Source organism: Hirundo rustica, chromosome 6 (genome assembly GCF_015227805.2).
Source record: "Hirundo rustica isolate bHirRus1 chromosome 6, bHirRus1.pri.v3, whole genome shotgun sequence".
NCBI classification, from domain to species: Eukaryota; Metazoa; Chordata; class Aves; order Passeriformes; family Hirundinidae; genus Hirundo; species Hirundo rustica.
This window is the reverse complement of record NC_053455.1, coordinates 1,804,762-1,822,359: the sequence shown is the minus strand read 5'-3', so window position 1 is coordinate 1,822,359 and position 17,598 is coordinate 1,804,762. Positions and strand designations below refer to the sequence as shown.

Here is a 17,598-nt window from a genome sequence, read left to right as displayed (position 1 = left end):
GTGAGGCGTGGGGCGGGAAGGGGCAGAGAAATCCTTCGGGATTGGGGAAAAAAAGGGAAAATAACTCTGGAAATGCAAGGAAAACACACGAAAATCGTCCGGGATTCGCGGGAGTAAATATAAAACATATTTCTATAAAATATAAGTGAATACTAGGTTTGAAATCTATCGCGTAAAAAATTAATCTGCAGTGACAAGAATAAGGCGAGAAACTCTAGAAATGGAGGAATAAGATAAAATAATTCTAAGATTGAAAAGAAAAAAAATTAATCTTGACAGAATAAAATAAAATAAAATATTTCTTGATTTGAAAGATTAGGGCTATAAACCCATCCTTGAATGGTAAGAATTAAAACATTCAGATTAATTATTTCTAGAATCACAATCACATTCACATTAATTAATTCTAGAATCAAATTACTCCAAAGTTATCAACATTATTATAAGAGCAAAATAATTCCAGAATTGCAAGAACAAGATAAGGACATCATCCTAGATTGGCAATTAAAATATATAGAAAGATAAAATAATTCCGGAATTGTAAGGTAAGGACAAGGTAAGAAAACCATCCTGGGTTGGCAAAAACAAAACAAAAATAGAACCAAACAAAACCCAACAAACTATTCCTGGACTGCAAGAATGACAGAATAAAATCATTCTAGAATGGCAAGGAAGAAGAGAAAACTGTTCCAGAATGGTAAGAACATGAGAAAGTATGTATAGATTTGAAAAAATAAGATAAAATCTAGAATGGTAACAGTAAGAAGTTCATTCTAGGATTGCAAGAATAATTTACTGTAGATTTGCAAGAATATATTAATAAAATAGTTCCAGAAAGGCAAGAATACAAGAGGGAGAAAAAAATTCTAGAACTGCAGGAATGATGAACTTAAAAATCACTGGAACGACAAGAATGTAAGAAAATAATTCGGGAATTGTGAGAATAAGAAAAAAACCTTTCCATGAAGAAATCTTCCCAATATCCCAATTAAACCTCCCCCGGCTGGCACTCGGTGTCACTTCAGTGCCATCACGTGTCCCAGGGAATGGGATTCCTAAAAACTTCTGAAGGGACCTTTGTTCCCCGCTGTTCCCATCTCCCAGTCACGGGGCAGCTGACAAGACAGGAAAGAAAAGGATTTGTGGATACGCTCAAACATTTTGGTGTCTTCCCCGCGAAAACACCGGCAGTTGATTCCTGGAATTCACCCGATGGAAAACTCCTCAGACAAAACACAACCCACACGTCTGTGGAAGGGTTTCAAAATTTATTAAGTCAACACAGTGAAACAAATTCAAGAATGGTTGAAACGGGAGGATTTAAGAAACGAAGTTTCAGGCACGTGTTTAGGAAAAAAGACATTACTGGTATCACAAAGAGAGAAACCCCCCCCCAAAAAAACCCCATTTGCTCTGCTAAAAACCCAGCAATGCTGGTCCCTGCTCCAAGTGGGAATGTTGTAACAGAACCTTTAAAAAAAGAAGCACCTGGAATTCCGTAACCGGTCTGGATGCGATTTCTCCTCCACTGGGAAGAGCGGAGTGCAGTCCTTGCCCATGGGCAGAGCCCAGAGCCTCCCCGTGGGTAAATCTGGGATAAATTCACTTCCGAGAAGGAACCACTTCCCCCCACAAAGCACAGAGAACTCCGAGCAAAGCCCCGGGAACGGGAGAAGGGAAATACATTCTAAGGAAGGTTCTCTCCGGCTCGACGTTCGCGTTCCAGAGGAGATTCCGGCGGGGGAGAAGAGCCGGGCCGGCTCAGGCTGCTCCCCGCGCTGGCAGAGGGATTCGCCGCGGCGGGGAACGCCGGCAAACCAAACTCCCGCGGGCTCCTCCGTCCTCGCGTCACCCGTGGCTCTGGAGGTGCCTGTCCAGGAACTGGGAGTAGCAGTCCAGGGAGCAGAAGTAGCAGAGGACGGGAGCGTCGGTGCCGCCCATGTTGTCCACCAGCACCACGGTGTGCGCCACGTGGTGCAGGTTCATGGTCACCGTGATCTGGATGAAGCTGCTCAGGCAGGCGCTCCCGCACCGGCACGTCTTGGCCACTTCCAGATCCTTGCACAGGTGGGAAGGGAGGAGGTGGCGGCCGTAGGGGATTCTGTGGGGCGAGAGCAGTGAGGGTGAGTTCGTCACAGACTCTGTACCTGTGGCACCCGAAGGCAGTGACGGGACACGGGCACCAGCCGCGAGATGCCGTTCCCAGGGCACACGGTGCTTTGAGTTTCAGCTTCCACGTTTTCCAGATTCTGTGCTGCGCTGGGATGTAACCCTGAGTTTCATATAAAGTGTTAGCCAGGTCTCCTCACAGTGTAGTGAGACAATCCTTTTACAACCCCAGAACCGCTGCAGCTTCTGCCCCAGAAACAGCAAATTGAGGAGAGCAAACTGAGAGGATGGGACTGCATAACCCGAAGCTGTAATTGGGCAATTAACCCCAATATGTAAATGAACCCAAACTTATAAAACTCATGACCCTGGTCCACCCTGGGTGCAGCTTTGGCCAGGCTCTTGTGCTGCCCCAAGTGCCTCCTTTGAAGGCCTTTTAATAAATCCCCACTTTATTCCTTTAACTCTGCCCAGCCTGTTCCAGGTGGCCTCTCAGGGCATCACACCGACACGGAAAACCCAAACCCCACGGATTTGGGACTGGCCAGGAATGAAATGCCACTTCCCACGGCAGTCCCTAAGGACATGAACTCCGGGAGACACCACGACAGGGAGCTCACAGCAATCCTTGACAGCCTGAGCCACCGCCAGTGAGGGAATTAGAAAGATTAAGAGTAATGAGAGTCAGAGAATTAAAGGAAGATTAAGAATAATGAGACAACTGGGCACATTCTGTTCTTCCCTCACATTCCCTGCGTTTGCCCCTGGCCTGGCACAGCACCCACGAGTTACTCCTCCCTCTCTTACACCCAGGAGCAGCAGCATTAAAACACAGCTCGGAGAAAGCGGGAGATGAACGGAGCCTTTTGCAGCAGCACTGCCCTGCAGGAAGGAAATTAAAAGTTCTCCTGCGCCACAGCTGTCTCCATCCACTGTGTCAGCAATGACATCCAGAGTTGGGAAGGGGAATTGCTCCTTTTGGAATTTACGGCGGAGCAGTGTGGAGTCTGGGGTACCAAATAAACGATTCCCCTGAGCAGTTCTGTCGGGGCAGCTGAAGTGTGGGTCTCAGCAGTGCCCAGCTGGCACTCCAAACTCAGCACAGATCCCACTGACTCATGTCCTGCCTCCACCTACACATTCCCAAGTCTTTCCACACACCATCACTCACACAGCTAAGACTCCTCTGGGTGTTTTTTGTTTTTCACCACCTTAATTTCAGAACACCCTTTTTTGCTGGGAAAAGCATAATCAAGAACTCTGGTACTTTCCCAGAATGAAGACTGATTTCCAAACATTATTTTTGCGTCTTCTGCTTCTGTTTCATCTCTTTCTCAAGGTTTTTACAGGAACTGAAATCTGACCACTGCTATGGGATTAAATCCTCTAGAAAAAAGCCTTAATATTTACATCAAACCCACTGCAATTATATAAAGTTGGGAAAGGAGACGTGTGGGGTTTAATTATAAAATCAGCAAGGTCAGAAGTGAGTGATTTGTCCCGGAACATGTGGTGGCTCAGCTCCCTCCAGGGTGTGCCCGTGGATGCCTTTGGAGCAAATTTCTGCACAATCACCCCGGGTTCATGGGGCACTCCTCACCCTCAGGGCAGGAACGGGCACAGGACGCAGGTCAGGGACACTTCCAGCCTCTCTCTCCCCGCTTTCTGTGCCGAATTTCTGTCTCTGTGCTCCCTCCCCACCCAGAGCAGCAGCTGCACAAAGGATCAGGGGTGCAGCGATGGAAGCGGTGTGGGGGAAGAGGAGGCAGCTGATAACAAACAGCAGCCTGGGAGGATGGTATTTACTTGGTGAAATCGTATTTTTTAAATTACCTCAGAGCTGAGCTGCTCTGAAGGAGCCAGAACACCCTCACTGCAACACCAAGGGAAATTAGGAGCTTAAGGAAAACCTGTGGCAGGGAGAAGCCTGCAGAAGAAGTGGCTCAGGGTTGTAGAACTGACTCTTTTTTCCCAAAGTTGGCCAAAAATACTCTGTTCACCCACCAAAACACTTCAATCTGTGTCTTTCCTTAAATGCTTCCAAAGGCACCGATTCCCTGCCTTATCCTGACGACCTGACAAGGGGAATTCACAGGAATTTTAATCTTATGGAGTTAATGGGTGAGAGAACAGGCATGGAGGGGAAAGGAAAGCACCAGGTGAGGGAAGCTGAGGGAGGACAGGAGCGAAGGAGCAGTGCCAGCTGTGCCCTCCCTGCCCTCACCTGTGGTTGACGGTGGCCCTGGCGGCACACTCCAGCAGAGTCGACGGGATTTTCAGCTGGATGTTGGGAACCAGCGGGTTGGGCTGCTCGAAAGGATTGCCGAAGAGATCCAGGTTCTCCAGGGAGAGCTTCCTGAAGTCACAGGGCAGGAAGGGCAGCTTGTTGCGCGCCGCCGACAGGAAGCGCAGGCGGCTCAGCTGCCCGATCCTGCAGGGCAGGCGCAGCAGGGCGTTGTCGTCCAGCCGCAGCTGCACCAGGCCCCGCAGCTGGCAGAACTCAATGGGCAGCGCCTGGATCTGGTTCTGGCTCAGGTCCAGGAACTGCAGGGATTTCTGCAGGCCGGAGCTGCACAGGGCCCCGCTGAAGGCCTCCAGGTGGTTGTCGTGCAGGTCGAGCTCCTGCAGGCACACCAGGTCCCCCAGCGTGGCCGGCAGCTGCTTGATGTGGTTGTGGCTCAGGTCCAGCTTGCGGAGCTTCTTCAGGCACAGCACCCTGGCGTCGATCCTGGCCAGCTTGCAGTAGGAGGTCTGCAGGTGCTCCAGGGAGAAAGGGAAGCTCTTGGTGAGGGGATAATCCCTCCTGGATGTGATGATCATTTTGGTTTTGGGCTTCTCCACGTCGGAGTTCTTTGCTGGGACCAGAGGTGAGAGAGGGAGGACGCCGGTGTCGTTGCCGTGGTGAGCCAGTCTCACGGCTGAAAGGAAAGTCTTTAAACTGATCACATTTGCCTGCAGGGGAACACAAGGCTGGAGTTAAAAGTTCATTATCCTGGTTATTAACACTTCCTGAGCAGTTCTCTGTGTGTCACTCAGCAGGGAAATGGGATGGAAGGACCAGCTCTGCTATGAATAATCTGAGACAAACCCTGCAGCACCCGGGGAGGAACAAAGCACCGAATCCACAGCTGGAAGTGGAGGACAGAAGAAACCCTGATGTGCTGGGAGCTCCCTGAAATCCACCAGGATTTTGAACAAACACACACGGGGAAATCAGAGGTCTAAAACCTGAGGCAGTAATTCCTGGAAGTTGCTAGGAAGGAAGAGGATGGAAGCCGGGAGTTGAATTCAGCAAAAGGAAGGTGGAAGCATAAAGGCAGGTGAAGTCAGTGCTTGTGGCCACACAGAGCTCTGCCTGTGCCAGCAGCAGGCAAGAGGGAAACTCTTGGCAAAGACCAAATAACGCTTGAGGTGGGATACAGTATTTTAGCAGTAAATCCCAGGACTGGCTGTGTTGGAAGGGATCCTAAATCCCATCCTCTTCAACCCCCTGCCATGGCAGGGACACCCTCCACTGTCCCAGGCTGCTCCAAGCAGTTGGCCTTGGGAACTTCCAGGGATCCAGGGGCAGCCACAGCTTCTCTGGGAATTCTATTCCAGGGTCTCACCACCCTCCCAGGGAAGGATTCCTTCCCAAGTCCCACCTACTGCTGCCCTCTGGCATTAACGGCTCCCACTGACTCTCCACATCGGATTATCAACTGATCTGTGTTTTAAAGAGAGATCCAGAAAGCTCTGATGCCATCTGTTGCACTGATTTAATTCACTTTTATGAACATTTCTGACCAAATATTTCCCTTCTAGATTTTCCAGCAAGTCTCTGCTTGAGCCGATGTGCGGCTGACAGGCGCTGAGCTAAAAAGTGAATTCCAAAATAAAATCCACAATGTGGCCATGGAAGGAAATGGAAAGAACAAACCTGGAGTTCTGGGAGCCCAGAGGTTGTCCTGTGCCCCCAGCTGTCACCTGCCCCAGTGACACATTTTGTACCTCAAAGACAATTCTGCTCCTAAATGTGTTTGTTTAGCCCAAATTTGAGAGAGTTCAGGACTAGAGCACCCAGCACAAGGAAACAAAGATACTGGAGATAATCCTGGATGGAAATGTGAGAGAAATAAAGACTTTAAAGGCCAAACTTAAGTGACTGTGTCTGTAAACCAAAATGATCATTTTCCTCAAGCATTCCAAGCACAGCTCCTGCTGTGACACCTTCCAGAGGTGGGGAAGATGCACAACAAACCAACCTTTGTATCCAAGCTTATCCAGAGAAGCTGTGGCTGCCCCTGGATCCCTGGAATGTCCCAGGCCAGGCTGGATGGGGCTTGCAGCAGCCTGGGATAGTGGAAGGGCTGGATGGGATGGGATTTAAGATCCCTTCTATCCCAAACCATCCTGGGATTCCAGGACCACCAACCCTCACTGTCTCAGCCAGTCGAACACACACATTTACCTAAAAAATTTCCCCTAATTCCAGGCAGATTTGTGGCATTTCCAGAACAACCAAAACGGGAATTAAGTCCAAAAAGTCCTCCAGATCTGCAAGGACCAAGTGAAATGAGTATTGTACACACCATAACAAAGCTCCAGGCAGGATTTCTTTGCTCTCAAGCACAAAGCACAGTTCCCTAAGGGCCGTGTAGGATCTCCAAAGCTCTCGCTGAGAGACCCCTGAATGTGCTGAGGAAAACACTCACACATCTGAAGGGAAAAAAGAAAACGCCAACAATTATTTGGAAGAGCTCAGGGTGCAATTCCCTGCCACAAGCCCGAAGCCTCAGCCACAGAGATGATGTTGGGAGAGGAGTCTGAAGGGTGTTGATGCCTCCCAAGCGTCAGAGCTCCGTGAAAATGCCGAGGAAATCGGAGCTGAGGCGGATCCGGGGAAGCAGGCTGGGACCTGCTGAAGGGAAATAAACCCCACCAAACACCCAGAATTTATTGTTTCTGCTCCAGGGGCGAATGCTCTGCGCTGACGTCTCCCAGCTCCAGTCCTGAGCTGGCTGAGTGCAGCAAATCCAGTGCCCGGCACAGCACAAGCAGGGGGATTTCACGTAACCAATATTCCCGTTTCCAGTAGTTGGAAATCTCTTTTCCACAAGGTTTTTGTTCGTCTTGGAGAGTTAAGAAGCTTTTCTGTAACGAAGTAATAAAAATCTGGCAGAAAACTACGGAAAAGTGATGAAACAAATTTGGGTTCTGGATTTGGAGAGCTTAAGAGGAACCTGTAATATTTTGAGATAAACTTTTTGGTTTCTCACTCTTCAGCAGAGAAAATTCAGAGTAAAGGAAGCAGAATTTATTCCGAATCTAATATAAAAGCCTTAATTTTTCCAAAACACAGAGCACATTGGCTTCTAACAGGAAAAAAAAAAATAGCTGGGTTTGGTGTGCTCCCTTCCTATTTAACCCTTTAACAGGTTCATAAAATTCAGGCTGCTTTCCTCAGATTTAGATAACAGAAAGGAAAAAGGATTTCCTAAACCAGCAATCAACATTACTTGCTTTTATTTACACAGCCTGACTCTAAAGTTTCAGGTAAGAACTCACAGAAGTTTTAGAGAACCTCTCCCACTTTTCTCTCCTGTGGGGCTACAAAAGATTCTTGCAACAGGCACAGAAGAAAAGGACACGAGAATTTAGTGATAATACGTGATTTTTTTCTTTTTTTGGTGGCTTTAGTGCTGTTAAAAACACTTTACAAATCCTCCAGGAGCTGTGAATAAGCACAGTGGTATTTGAAATAAGGGGAGATGGTGACTGTGTCCTGCTCTGTGTGCTTTGAAAGCCATGGTGAGCACACTGATGGTTTTGTCCGTGAAATCAAGAGGATTCTCCAGTTCTTTTTTCCATGACAAAGACTGTAAGGAACAACTATTCATGAAATTTAAGGTCAAAGATCAACATTGCATCAGAGGGTTGAGAAAAGTTTTTTTCTAAAGAAGCTGTGAAGCAAAGCATGAAAATGGACTTCTGAAGCCGAAGAGGAAGAAGAACACAGCCCAGAAGAAAAAGGAATGCCTTTCCACTGACTGAGCAGGGATGGATGGAATACTGGGAAGGAATTCCTGACTGGGAGGGTGGGGAGGAGCTGGAATAGAATTCCCAGAGCAGCTGTGGCCGCCCCTGGATCCCTGGCAGTGTCCGACATGGGGGCTTGGAGCAGCCTGGGACGGTGGGAGGTGTCCCTGCCCATGGCAGGGAGCTGGAACGTGATGGGATTTATGGTCCCTTCCAACCCAAACATTCCGGAATTCTAACGTCCCTTCCCCCCTTGCCGCGGCGGGTCGGAGCCTGTTGAGCCGCGGCTCCGTCGCTGTTCCCGGTGCCGTTCCCACCTTGCTGAGGCACAGATCCACCGCGGGCTCCCGCAGCCGCACCGTGGCCTTTCCCTCCTCCACGAAGCGCGTGAAGAGCCGCTCCACGTTCTGCTGCACCTGCGGGCACAGCGGGCTCAGCGGCCGCCCCGGGGCACCCCCGCCGCGTCCCGCCCCCCGCCGCCGTCCCCACCTTGTACCGAGCCCCGCCGCGGTCCCGCGCCGTGCACACCATGAGGTAAATCCCGGCACCGGCAGCGCCGGGCGGCCGCCCCAGCGACACCAGCGCCCGCGCCGCTCGGCCGCGGCCCCGCAGCCCGCAGGTGGGCAGGAGCCGGCTGAGCACCTCCACCTCGCACTGCAGCCGCATCCCGGTCCCGGTCGCGGCCCCGGGCCCGGCCCGCGCAGGGCGGGCGGCGCCGCCGGGGCCCTCCCTCGCCGTGCGCGCACAGGCGGCCGCCGCGCCGCCTGCCCGCCGCGCTGCCCGGCCCGCCGCGCCGCCCGGCCCCGCTCGCCGGCCGGGGAGAGGCGCGGGGCCGCCCGGAGAGCGCGATCGCGCGGCGGGAAGGGAGGGCGGCGGCTCCAGGGGCACCGGCGGCTCCAGGGGCACCGGCGGCAGCGGGCAGCCCCAGCGCGGGGCCTCAGCGCAGCGCCCTCCGCGCGGGACGCGCCGCTGGCACCTCCTGCTGGAGGCGGCCGGTGCGGCTGGGCGGGAAAGAGCCGGGGCGGCGGGCGGGTGTGAGGGGACACGGAGTGTGAGGGGTAATGGAGTGTGAGGGGACACGGAGTGAGAGGGGACACGGAGTGAAAGGGAACATGGAGTGTGAGGGGATACGGGGTGTGAGGGGACAATGGAGTGTGATGGGACACGGGGTGTGAGGGGACATGGAGGGAGAGGGAGCATGGAGTGAGAGGGAACATGGAGTGTGAGGGGACACTGAGTGTGAGGGGACAGTGGAGTGTGAGGGGACAGTGGAGTGTGAAGGGACAATGGAGTGTGAGGGGACACGGAGTGTGATGGAACACGGAGTGTGAGGGAACATGGAGTGTGAGGGGACATGGAGTGTGAGGGGAGACGGAGTGAGAGAGCACACAGAATGAGGGGACACGGAGTGAGAGGGAACATGGAGTGTGAGGGAACATGGAGTGTGAGGGAACATGGAGTGTGAGGGGATACGGAGTGTGAGGGGACACAGAGTGAGAGGGAACATGGAGTGTGAGGGGACACGGAGTGTGAGGGGACACGGAGTGTGAGGGGACATGGAGTGTGTGACAAGTGCATATTATATGGGTCTCCGCAAGATACTTACATATGTATTATGTTGTATTGATTAGTAGTGCTGTTATTAATATTTTGATACTATGGTAAATGTAGTTTTGTAGTTTAAATGTAGGTTTTGTAGTTAAAATAGAAACTATGTACGTGGGATTTTTTTTTTAAAGAGAGGAAGGGGGTACTCGCAAAGTGATAGCAGCCACAAGATAACATAAATCTTTCAGAGAAAAAGAATTTATTAATCCCTTATCAGAAGAGACCAGCTTCTGCCTCGCTCAGCCCTGAAGACGCCATAGAGATTAAGGGGAAGAAAGTGACACTGACCAGAGAGAATTCTTTCTTTGAATGGAATTTATGCACCATGTATGAGATGTATGAGTATTCAACAGGCTATTGCTTTTAAGAGTTAATCCTCTGTTAACAGGCGTTCTTTTTTGGAGCTTGTTTGCCTGGAAAAGCACCAAGACCTCTGTAACTTTATTGTCTCGTGTTGTCCTAACCCTAACTGTCCAAATGTTTATTACTCTAATTCTATTACTATTCTATACTCTATTCTATTACTTTTCTGTACTCTAATTCTATTACTATTTTTATAACCATCTTATTACTATTAAACTTTTAAAATTTTAAACCAAGTGCTTGGCGTTTCTCACAGAGGGTGTGAAGGGACACGGGCTGAGGGGACATGGGCAGCTGTGGGAGGACACAGAGGAGCTGAGGGTGTCACCGAATCTCAGGGACTCTAAACACCAACAACGAGTCAGGTTTAGAAAAGAGATACTGTTTATTCTGTGGAAATTAGGCACGCCAGGGAATAAGAAGCAAAATGATTTATACACAAGTTTACGTAAATCTGCCCATCTAATCCCCAGTTCTGCCTACCTAATGCACAGTCATGGTCAAGCACGACATAAAATATAAAGTTTGACATAAACATCAAGTGAGGCATAGCGCACCTGGTGACATCTGTTGGCATTGAAAAGAGGGCTTAAAGGGGAGAATGGTGTCACCAGGAACGGAGCAAAGGAAGGGACAGAATTCTGTGTAAGGACATCGAGGGGACAGCAGGTGTGAGGGATGGGACATGGAGGTGCTGAAGGGATGGTGAGTGTGAGGGGACAGAGAGGAGCTGAGGGGACAGAGCGGAGCTGAGGGGACGCTGGAGCTGAGGGGACAGAGCGGAGCTGAGGGGACAGAGCGGAGCTGAGGGGACACGGGAGCTGAGGGGTCGGGAGCTGAGGGGACAGAGCGGAGCTGAGGGGACAGAGAGGAGCTGAGGGGACAGAGCGGAGCTGAGGGGACAGAGCGGAGCTGAGGGGACAGAGCGGAGCTGAGGGGACAAGAGCGGAGCTGAGGGGACACGGGAGCTGAGGGGACAGAGCGGAGCTGAGGGGACAGAGCGGAGCTGAGGGGACACGGGAGCTGAGGGGACAGAGCGGAGCTGAGGGGACAGAGCGGAGCTGAGGGGACACTGGAGCTGAGGGGACAGAGGAGCCGTGGGGACACGGGAGCTGAGGGGACAGAGAGGAGCTGAGGGGACAAGAGCGGAGCTGAGGGGACAGAGAGGAGCTGAGGGGACAAGAGCGGAGCTGAGGGGACACGGGAGCTGAGGGGACAGAGAGGAGCTGAGGGGACAGAGCGGAGCTGAGGGGATAGAGAGGAGCTGAGGGGACAGAGCGGAGCTGAGGGGACAGAGAGGAGCTGAGGGGACAGAGGAGCTGTGGGCAGTTGGGTGTGATGACAGCAGCTCCGGCTTTGTAAGCGACAGGAGGGCGCAGTGAGGGCTTGGTGTCGGTGCAGCCCTGCCAGCCCTGAGCCAGCTTTCAGCACATTAACGGCCACTAGGAGGGGAAAAAAAAAAAAGAAAAAAAGAAAAAGAAAAGAAAAATCGGGGCTTCCTTTGATGAGTGTTTGTGGGTGTGCATAACTTGAGGGCAGGTTTGTGTTTGGGGTGGGTTTGTGTGTGTGAATTGGTGTGTTTGCGGCGCGGGTGCGTTGAGGTTGTGTGTCAGTAGGAGGCGGTGTTTGCGCGGCTGCGTGTGGGGTGTTTGAGGGTATTTGCGGGGGTTCGGGGTGCGTTGGAGGTGCGCTGTGGCAAAAGGGGAGCCCGCGTGTCTCTGTGTTGCCCAGGCTACGCTGGCGCGGCTATTCACAGGCGCGATCCCGCTACTGACCGCCACGGGAGCTTTGACCTGCTCCGTGTCCGACCTGGGCCGGTTCACCCCTCCTTAGTCAACCTGGTGTCCCGCAGCTCCCCGCGGGTCACCATATTGATGGCGGCCTTAGCTTGGACGCCCGCTCGGCACAGCTCACGGCAGCCCAGAACTCCTGGGCTCAAGCGATCCGTCGGGCTCAGCCTCCCCGGCAGCTGGGACTACAGGCGCGCGCCACCGCGCCCGGCGCTGCCTGCCCGCTCCGCCGGCGATACGAGCTTCGGCAGCCGTGACGTCACGGGGCGGGCGGAGCGGCCCCGCCCCGCTTCGTGACGTCACAGGTGGGGCCGGGCCCACAGGGCTGGCGGCGTGACGTCACAGGGCGGGAAGCGGGCGCCGCGCGGTGCACGCCGGGAGGCGCCGTGAGGGGGTATAAGGGCGGGCGGCCGCCGCCATCTTTCTCTCGGCACCGCGCAGCCATGGGCCACCAGCAGCTCTACTGGAGCCACCCCAGGAAGTTCGGGCAGGGCTCCCGCTCTTGGTACGTGCTTCTTCTTGCGTCCCCCGGGTCGTGGTTGCTGGCTTGCCCCCTCTGCTTCGCGCCTCTTCCTCTCACGTTCCCGCTCTCCTTCCCCGCTGCCATTCCCCGCCCTCACCCGCCCTCTCTCTATTCCCTTCGCAGCCGCGTGTGCTCCAACCGCCACGGCCTCATCCGCAAGTACGGGCTGAACATGTGCCGGCAGTGCTTCCGCCAGTACGCCAAGGACATCGGGTTTATCAAGGTGAGCCCCGCGGCAGCGGGACGGCGCTCGGGGGTGCCGGTTCCCGCTGACTGCCCTCGTCTCTGTCGCTCTCTTGCAGCTGGACTGAGCGCCGGGAGGATGAGGAGACAGCCGGGAGCTCCCGGGGCGTCCCAGGGCCTCCCTGACACATCTGCAGCGTCTCGACTCAGCCGTACTTAATAAACGGTATTCTAACCCAGCTGGAAGTGCGTGTTTCTCTTCTGTGCGGGTTTTAGCGGCCGTGGGGATTCTCTGCGCAGCGCTGCTCCCGGAGTGTGGCTCGGCTTCCCAACCTTCCAGTATCCCGGGCTGCTCCAAACCCTGACCAGCCTGGCCTTGGGCGCCTCCAGGGACCCGGGGGCAGCCACAGCTTCTCTGAAGGGAATGAGTTAAAGACATACTGAAATGTGCAAGAGGTCTGGGATGAGGTTTCTGAGGTTCCTTAGAGGGAATTACAAGTGTTTGGGGGTTCTTCTGCTGCTCAGGGGACTGACCAGGTACTTGCTCTGCTCACATGTCAAATGCTGAGTGCTCTGCAGATCCTTTGGGAATTCCCAGGAGCCTTCGTAGTTATTAAATCAGTGAGATGAGGTGGTATGGAGGGAACAGGAGCAAACACAGGTGTGCCTGTAGCAAAAGCTGAGGGGCTTTTCGCAGAATTTGGATTTCACAGGAGAGATCATCACAGAATTTGGGATGGTTTTGGTTGGAGGGGACTTTGAAACCAATCCAATTCCAGTCACCTTGCGCTGGATGGTGGGGAAGCAGCTCCTTCCACCTGCTCCTACTGAATCCATGCGTGTGTGGCACAGGGATGAGGATTTGGCATCACCTGGGAGCCCTGGGGAAGGGCTGGCTTTCCTCACCTGGAGGTGCTTAGGAGTGCTCACTCATTTGTAGCGAGAGATGGTTAAATCCTGGTTCTTGCCAGGAAACTCTTCAGTGTGAGGGTTCTACAGTAAAAAATAAAAATACTCACTTGCTCTGGTGATGCTTTTGGGCTTTTTCCCCCTCCCGGTTTTTGTCGACGGACGCAGGGAGGGGAATACTGTGGGATGTGTTTGTTTGGCTTCGGCGTTGTTCTGAAAAAACGAAACCCTCACTGCCTTTTTAACCAAAATACCCAGTTTCTAAGGGGGTTTAATTGAGGCATAAAAGTTCAGAGAAACACAAAATCAGTGAGGATGTGGAATGCTGTGTCCAGCTTTTCTCCTGCTGCCTCTCAGAGGTGCTTGAGGCGCTTCCCAGTGGGAAGTCTGTGTTTTTCCCAACATGTTGGGCGCAGGAGGATGCTCCCATGCTGGGAGCCTTGGAAATGGCGGCAGGATTGGAATTTTTTTGGATTCTCAGCTGTAAGAACTGTTCCAATCAGGCAGGGAATTGTGGATGTTTGTCCATCTTTCCTGAGCAAAGCTCCTTCCTGATGGTGAAAGGGATTTGGGATAATTTTCCCTGGGCTGCCCTGAGGATTTGCGCCCCAAATCTCTGCCAGAACATTTTTTTTTTCCTCATAATGGGAAACAAAAATAAATGGAATAGCTGAGATGGCAATTGCAAAGCAAATCCCTGCTGAAACCAAAGCTAAAATATGTTCTTGAATTACCTTGTAAGCATTCCAATACCTCCGCTGGCGCCTAATTTTGTAAATTTACAAAGTTACAATTGCCTTTTCCCTCTCTTGCTGCTCCCATCTTTTAAGCCTGAGGAGAAAGTGGTGTAGGATGAGCTGTAATTCCTTTTTACCTCATTCCTGCCTTAACCAGGTATTTATTGTCCAATACACAACGGAGATGAGGTGCCAAAACCTTGAATTTCCCGAGCTCTGTGTGGAAATTGCATTTTGTTCCTGGTGGCTCCGGTCTCTGGAGGTTCCTGGATGTGAAGCTGGAATTTACTTAGATGCAAAGTAATTCATAAAGAGCTGCTGATTCCCCCTAAAGAACAGGTGAAATCAAAATCCACTTCAAGGACTTTGCATCAATAATAAGCAACTAATAAATGTTTTCCTTTAGGGAAATAAAATGTCCCACTCAGAGGCAAGGAAAATACGGTGATGCCTTGGCTTTGGGAGAGAGGAGCTTCCAGCTGCTGGAATTGAGTTTAGAGGGGATCTGCCCTGCTGCAACCTTGCTGAATTGCACTGGATTTTGCACCAGATAAAAATCTGTGCCCCTCACAGGCTCTGGGAGCAATTTCAAAGGCTTTGGGGAAAACTTTTGGCTTCTCAGCTGATCCCGAGGCTGGGAAAGGAGGCTGAGAGTGCTGGGACAGGAAAGCAGCCCCATTCCTGCTGGGAATCCCTGTGCTGTCCCTCCTGTGTCCACGGGGCCGGGCTGGGGGTGATCTTCGGGCTCTTCTCCCTCTCCCAGGTGGATCCCAAGCGCCTGGATCAGGAGTTCCCTTCCCCAGCTGGGATAAGCTTTCAGCTTGATACTCCCAGTGCTGACATTCCCGAATTCCTGCGGGGATCAAGCTCCCCCTGGGGCGGTTTGGAAGCTGCGGGTGATGCTTGGAGTGACACCGGTTTTAGGGCTGTCGAGCATTCCAGAGCCAAGCTGAGGGAAAGGGACAAACCCAGGGGTGGAAAGGAAGGGAACCTCCGGAGGGTGGGAGCAGGGCCAGGCAGCCTGAGGGGATACAGGGAATTTATCCAAGCACACAGGAATTGGGAACAATAAAGCCCTGAAAGTTAAATGTGGCCAGCGCCATCGAGGGTGGCAAAAATGCTTCCAAAGGACCTCGGTGATAAAAGGAGGAGCAGGGAAAATGTGGATCCTCTCCTGAGGGAAACAGGAGAGCAAGGGCTGGAGCCAGGCTGGGAGAGCTGGGAATGTTCACTTGGAGAAGGGAAGGATCCAGGGAGTGCTCAGAGCCCCTGGCAGGGCCTGAAGGGGCTCCAGGAGAGGGACTGGGGACAAGGGATGGAGGGACAGCACACAGGGAATAGCTTCCAGTGCCGGGGAAGAGCAGCATTCCCAAAGCCAGGGCAGCATTCCTGCTCCAGGAGCAGCAGCTAGATGGCACCGCCAGCCTGCAATTCCTCCTCCTGGCTGTGTCCATGAATCCCAGCTTCCCTCCATAAGCTGGAGCGCGCAGGGATTTGTCCTGCGGGTTCCCTGTCCCTGCTTTCGTTTGGAAAAATCCCGATGTTTTGTATCCTAGGTGTGGGACAGCAGGGCTGGGGCAGAGCTGAGCTCTCCTTGCTCCCACTTGAGTCTTTGTGACACTGGAAGCAAAATTCCAGCTGCTTCCTTTCCTTTCCTTTCCTTTCCTTTCCTTTCCTTTCCTTTCCTTTCCTTTCCTTTCCTTTCCTTTCCTTTCCTTTCCTTTCCTTTCCTTTCCTTTCCTTTCCTTTCCTTTCCTTTCCTTTCCTTTCCTTTCCCTTCCCTTCCCTTCCCTTCCCTTCCCGATTTTCTCCTCCTTCTTCACCAGCCCGTGCTGAGCTCTCCTCATCCTCTCTGAGGCCCCGAATATTCCTGACCTGGGGGCTTTTATCCATAAATTCATTTTTGAAGACTCAGACTCAGCCAGTGACATTTGGGTGTCACTTCCCGGGGCTGTGCTGAGCTCGAGGGAAGCATCGCTCCCGCATCCAGCACCAGAGATTTGGGTAAATCCCGTGGATCTGGGTAAATCCTGTGGATTTCTCCCTGCTGATTTCCAGCACCGGGCTGGAACTGCAGCGATGCTCCCACATCCCAGATTCCTGCTTTATAATTTCATTTATTCCTTTAGCACAGTCCTTTGCTAAACTTTCTCTGTCTCATAGTTGGGTTGAGCACAGGGTGTGGCACCTGCTGAGCAGGAGAATTTTCCAGGAAATATTTCTCCATGGAAAGGGTGCTCAGGCCTTGGAATTGGCTGCCCAGGTAGATTTGGAGTGCTCATCCCTGGAGGTATCCAGGGAATTCCTGGATGTGGCACTCAGTGCTCTGGCCTGGGGACAGCTTGGACTCGACGATCCCAAAGATTTTTTTTCCAGCTCCATGATTTTGCTCCAACATCCAGGAAAATCCAGGCAGATGGGATCAGGCTGTGTGGTGAGCAGAAGAGCTTCTAAATAAAACATTCCCAAGGGCTGGGAAGGAGGCACCAGTGGCTCTTGTTGGGAGTCTGTTCCTTGCAGACAATGTTTATTTATGGCACGGAGAAATCTATTTCCGCCCCATCATTTCCATAACGGAATATTTATGCCAACAGCCGCTGAATGCTCCTTGACTAAACTGAAAAGTATTTATTCAGTTACAAATGTTTACTTGTTTAGTGGTAAAACCGCTTTAAACAAACTCAAGAAATCAAATTGGCGCCTTCCCCGCTCGCGGGATTTCCGCGGTTTTCCAAGCATCGGCAACGGACGATGTTGGAATTGTCACTGCAGCTCGGAGACCCTCTTTGTATTTGCACTTTTAATCGCGGGGAGAGTTGGTTTAGGTGGGATGTTGGGAAGGAATTCCTGGCTGGGAGGGTGAGGAGGAGCTGGGCTGGAATTCCCAGAGCAGCTGGATCCCTGGCAGTGCCCAAGGCCAGGCTGGACACTGGGCTTGGAGCAGCCTGGGGCGGTGGGAGGTGTCCCTGCCATGGCTGGGGTGGGGTTTAAGGTCCCTTCCATCCCAAACCATTCTGGGATGAACAGAAACCTGAAAAACGCTGAGGAAATTGCACTTCCTTTCACCTTTTTGGTCTTTTTTCCCCCTTTTCTGCCACTCGAGGAACACATTTGGGGTTTGGACCTCCCGGTGCAACCCAGGCTGGGGTTCGGGGAGAGGGCCAATTCCAGTTTGGCCACACTGTGTCACCGAGACACACAAAGCAGCCACACGCAGACAAGAGGTTTTGCAGAGCAGAGGTTTCTCCGTCCACCTCAAAGCTGAGACAGGGTGGAGAGAGAGCCTCTTTGTTTATTTTTTACTTTTTATACATTTGTGGGTCTGGCTGTGGATTGGCTTTTGGAGTTTTCACCTCTC

The 17,598-nt window shown here is 52.3% G+C and overlaps 2 protein-coding genes across 3 annotated transcripts; one reads left to right on the top strand and one right to left on the bottom strand.

Annotated features, from left to right (window-relative positions):
- Positions 1-1,251: 1,251 nt before the first annotated feature.
- LRR1 (leucine rich repeat protein 1) lies at positions 1,252-8,793 on the bottom strand. Of its 2 annotated transcripts, none has more exons than XM_040068484.1 (4): positions 8,617-8,793; positions 8,445-8,543; positions 4,334-5,061; positions 1,252-2,101 (listed from the first exon to the last, which is right to left on the bottom strand). In XM_040068484.1, the coding sequence occupies exons 1-4, from the start codon at positions 8,791-8,793 to the stop codon at positions 1,849-1,851; spliced, it is 1,257 nt and encodes a 418-aa protein (XP_039924418.1). In that variant the 3' UTR covers positions 1,252-1,848. The 2 variants fall into 2 exon arrangements, with proteins under 2 accessions (XP_039924418.1, XP_039924419.1); XM_040068485.2 differs by having other exon boundaries at positions 8,624-8,697.
- Positions 8,794-12,232: 3,439 nt separating this feature from the next.
- On the top strand, positions 12,233-12,833 carry RPS29 (ribosomal protein S29). Its single transcript, XM_040067875.1, has 3 exons — positions 12,233-12,393; positions 12,535-12,634; positions 12,714-12,833. Exons 1-3 carry the CDS (start codon positions 12,332-12,334, stop codon positions 12,720-12,722), a joined length of 171 nt encoding a protein of 56 aa, XP_039923809.1. The 5' UTR covers positions 12,233-12,331; the 3' UTR covers positions 12,723-12,833.
- Positions 12,834-17,598: the final 4,765 nt, after the last annotated feature.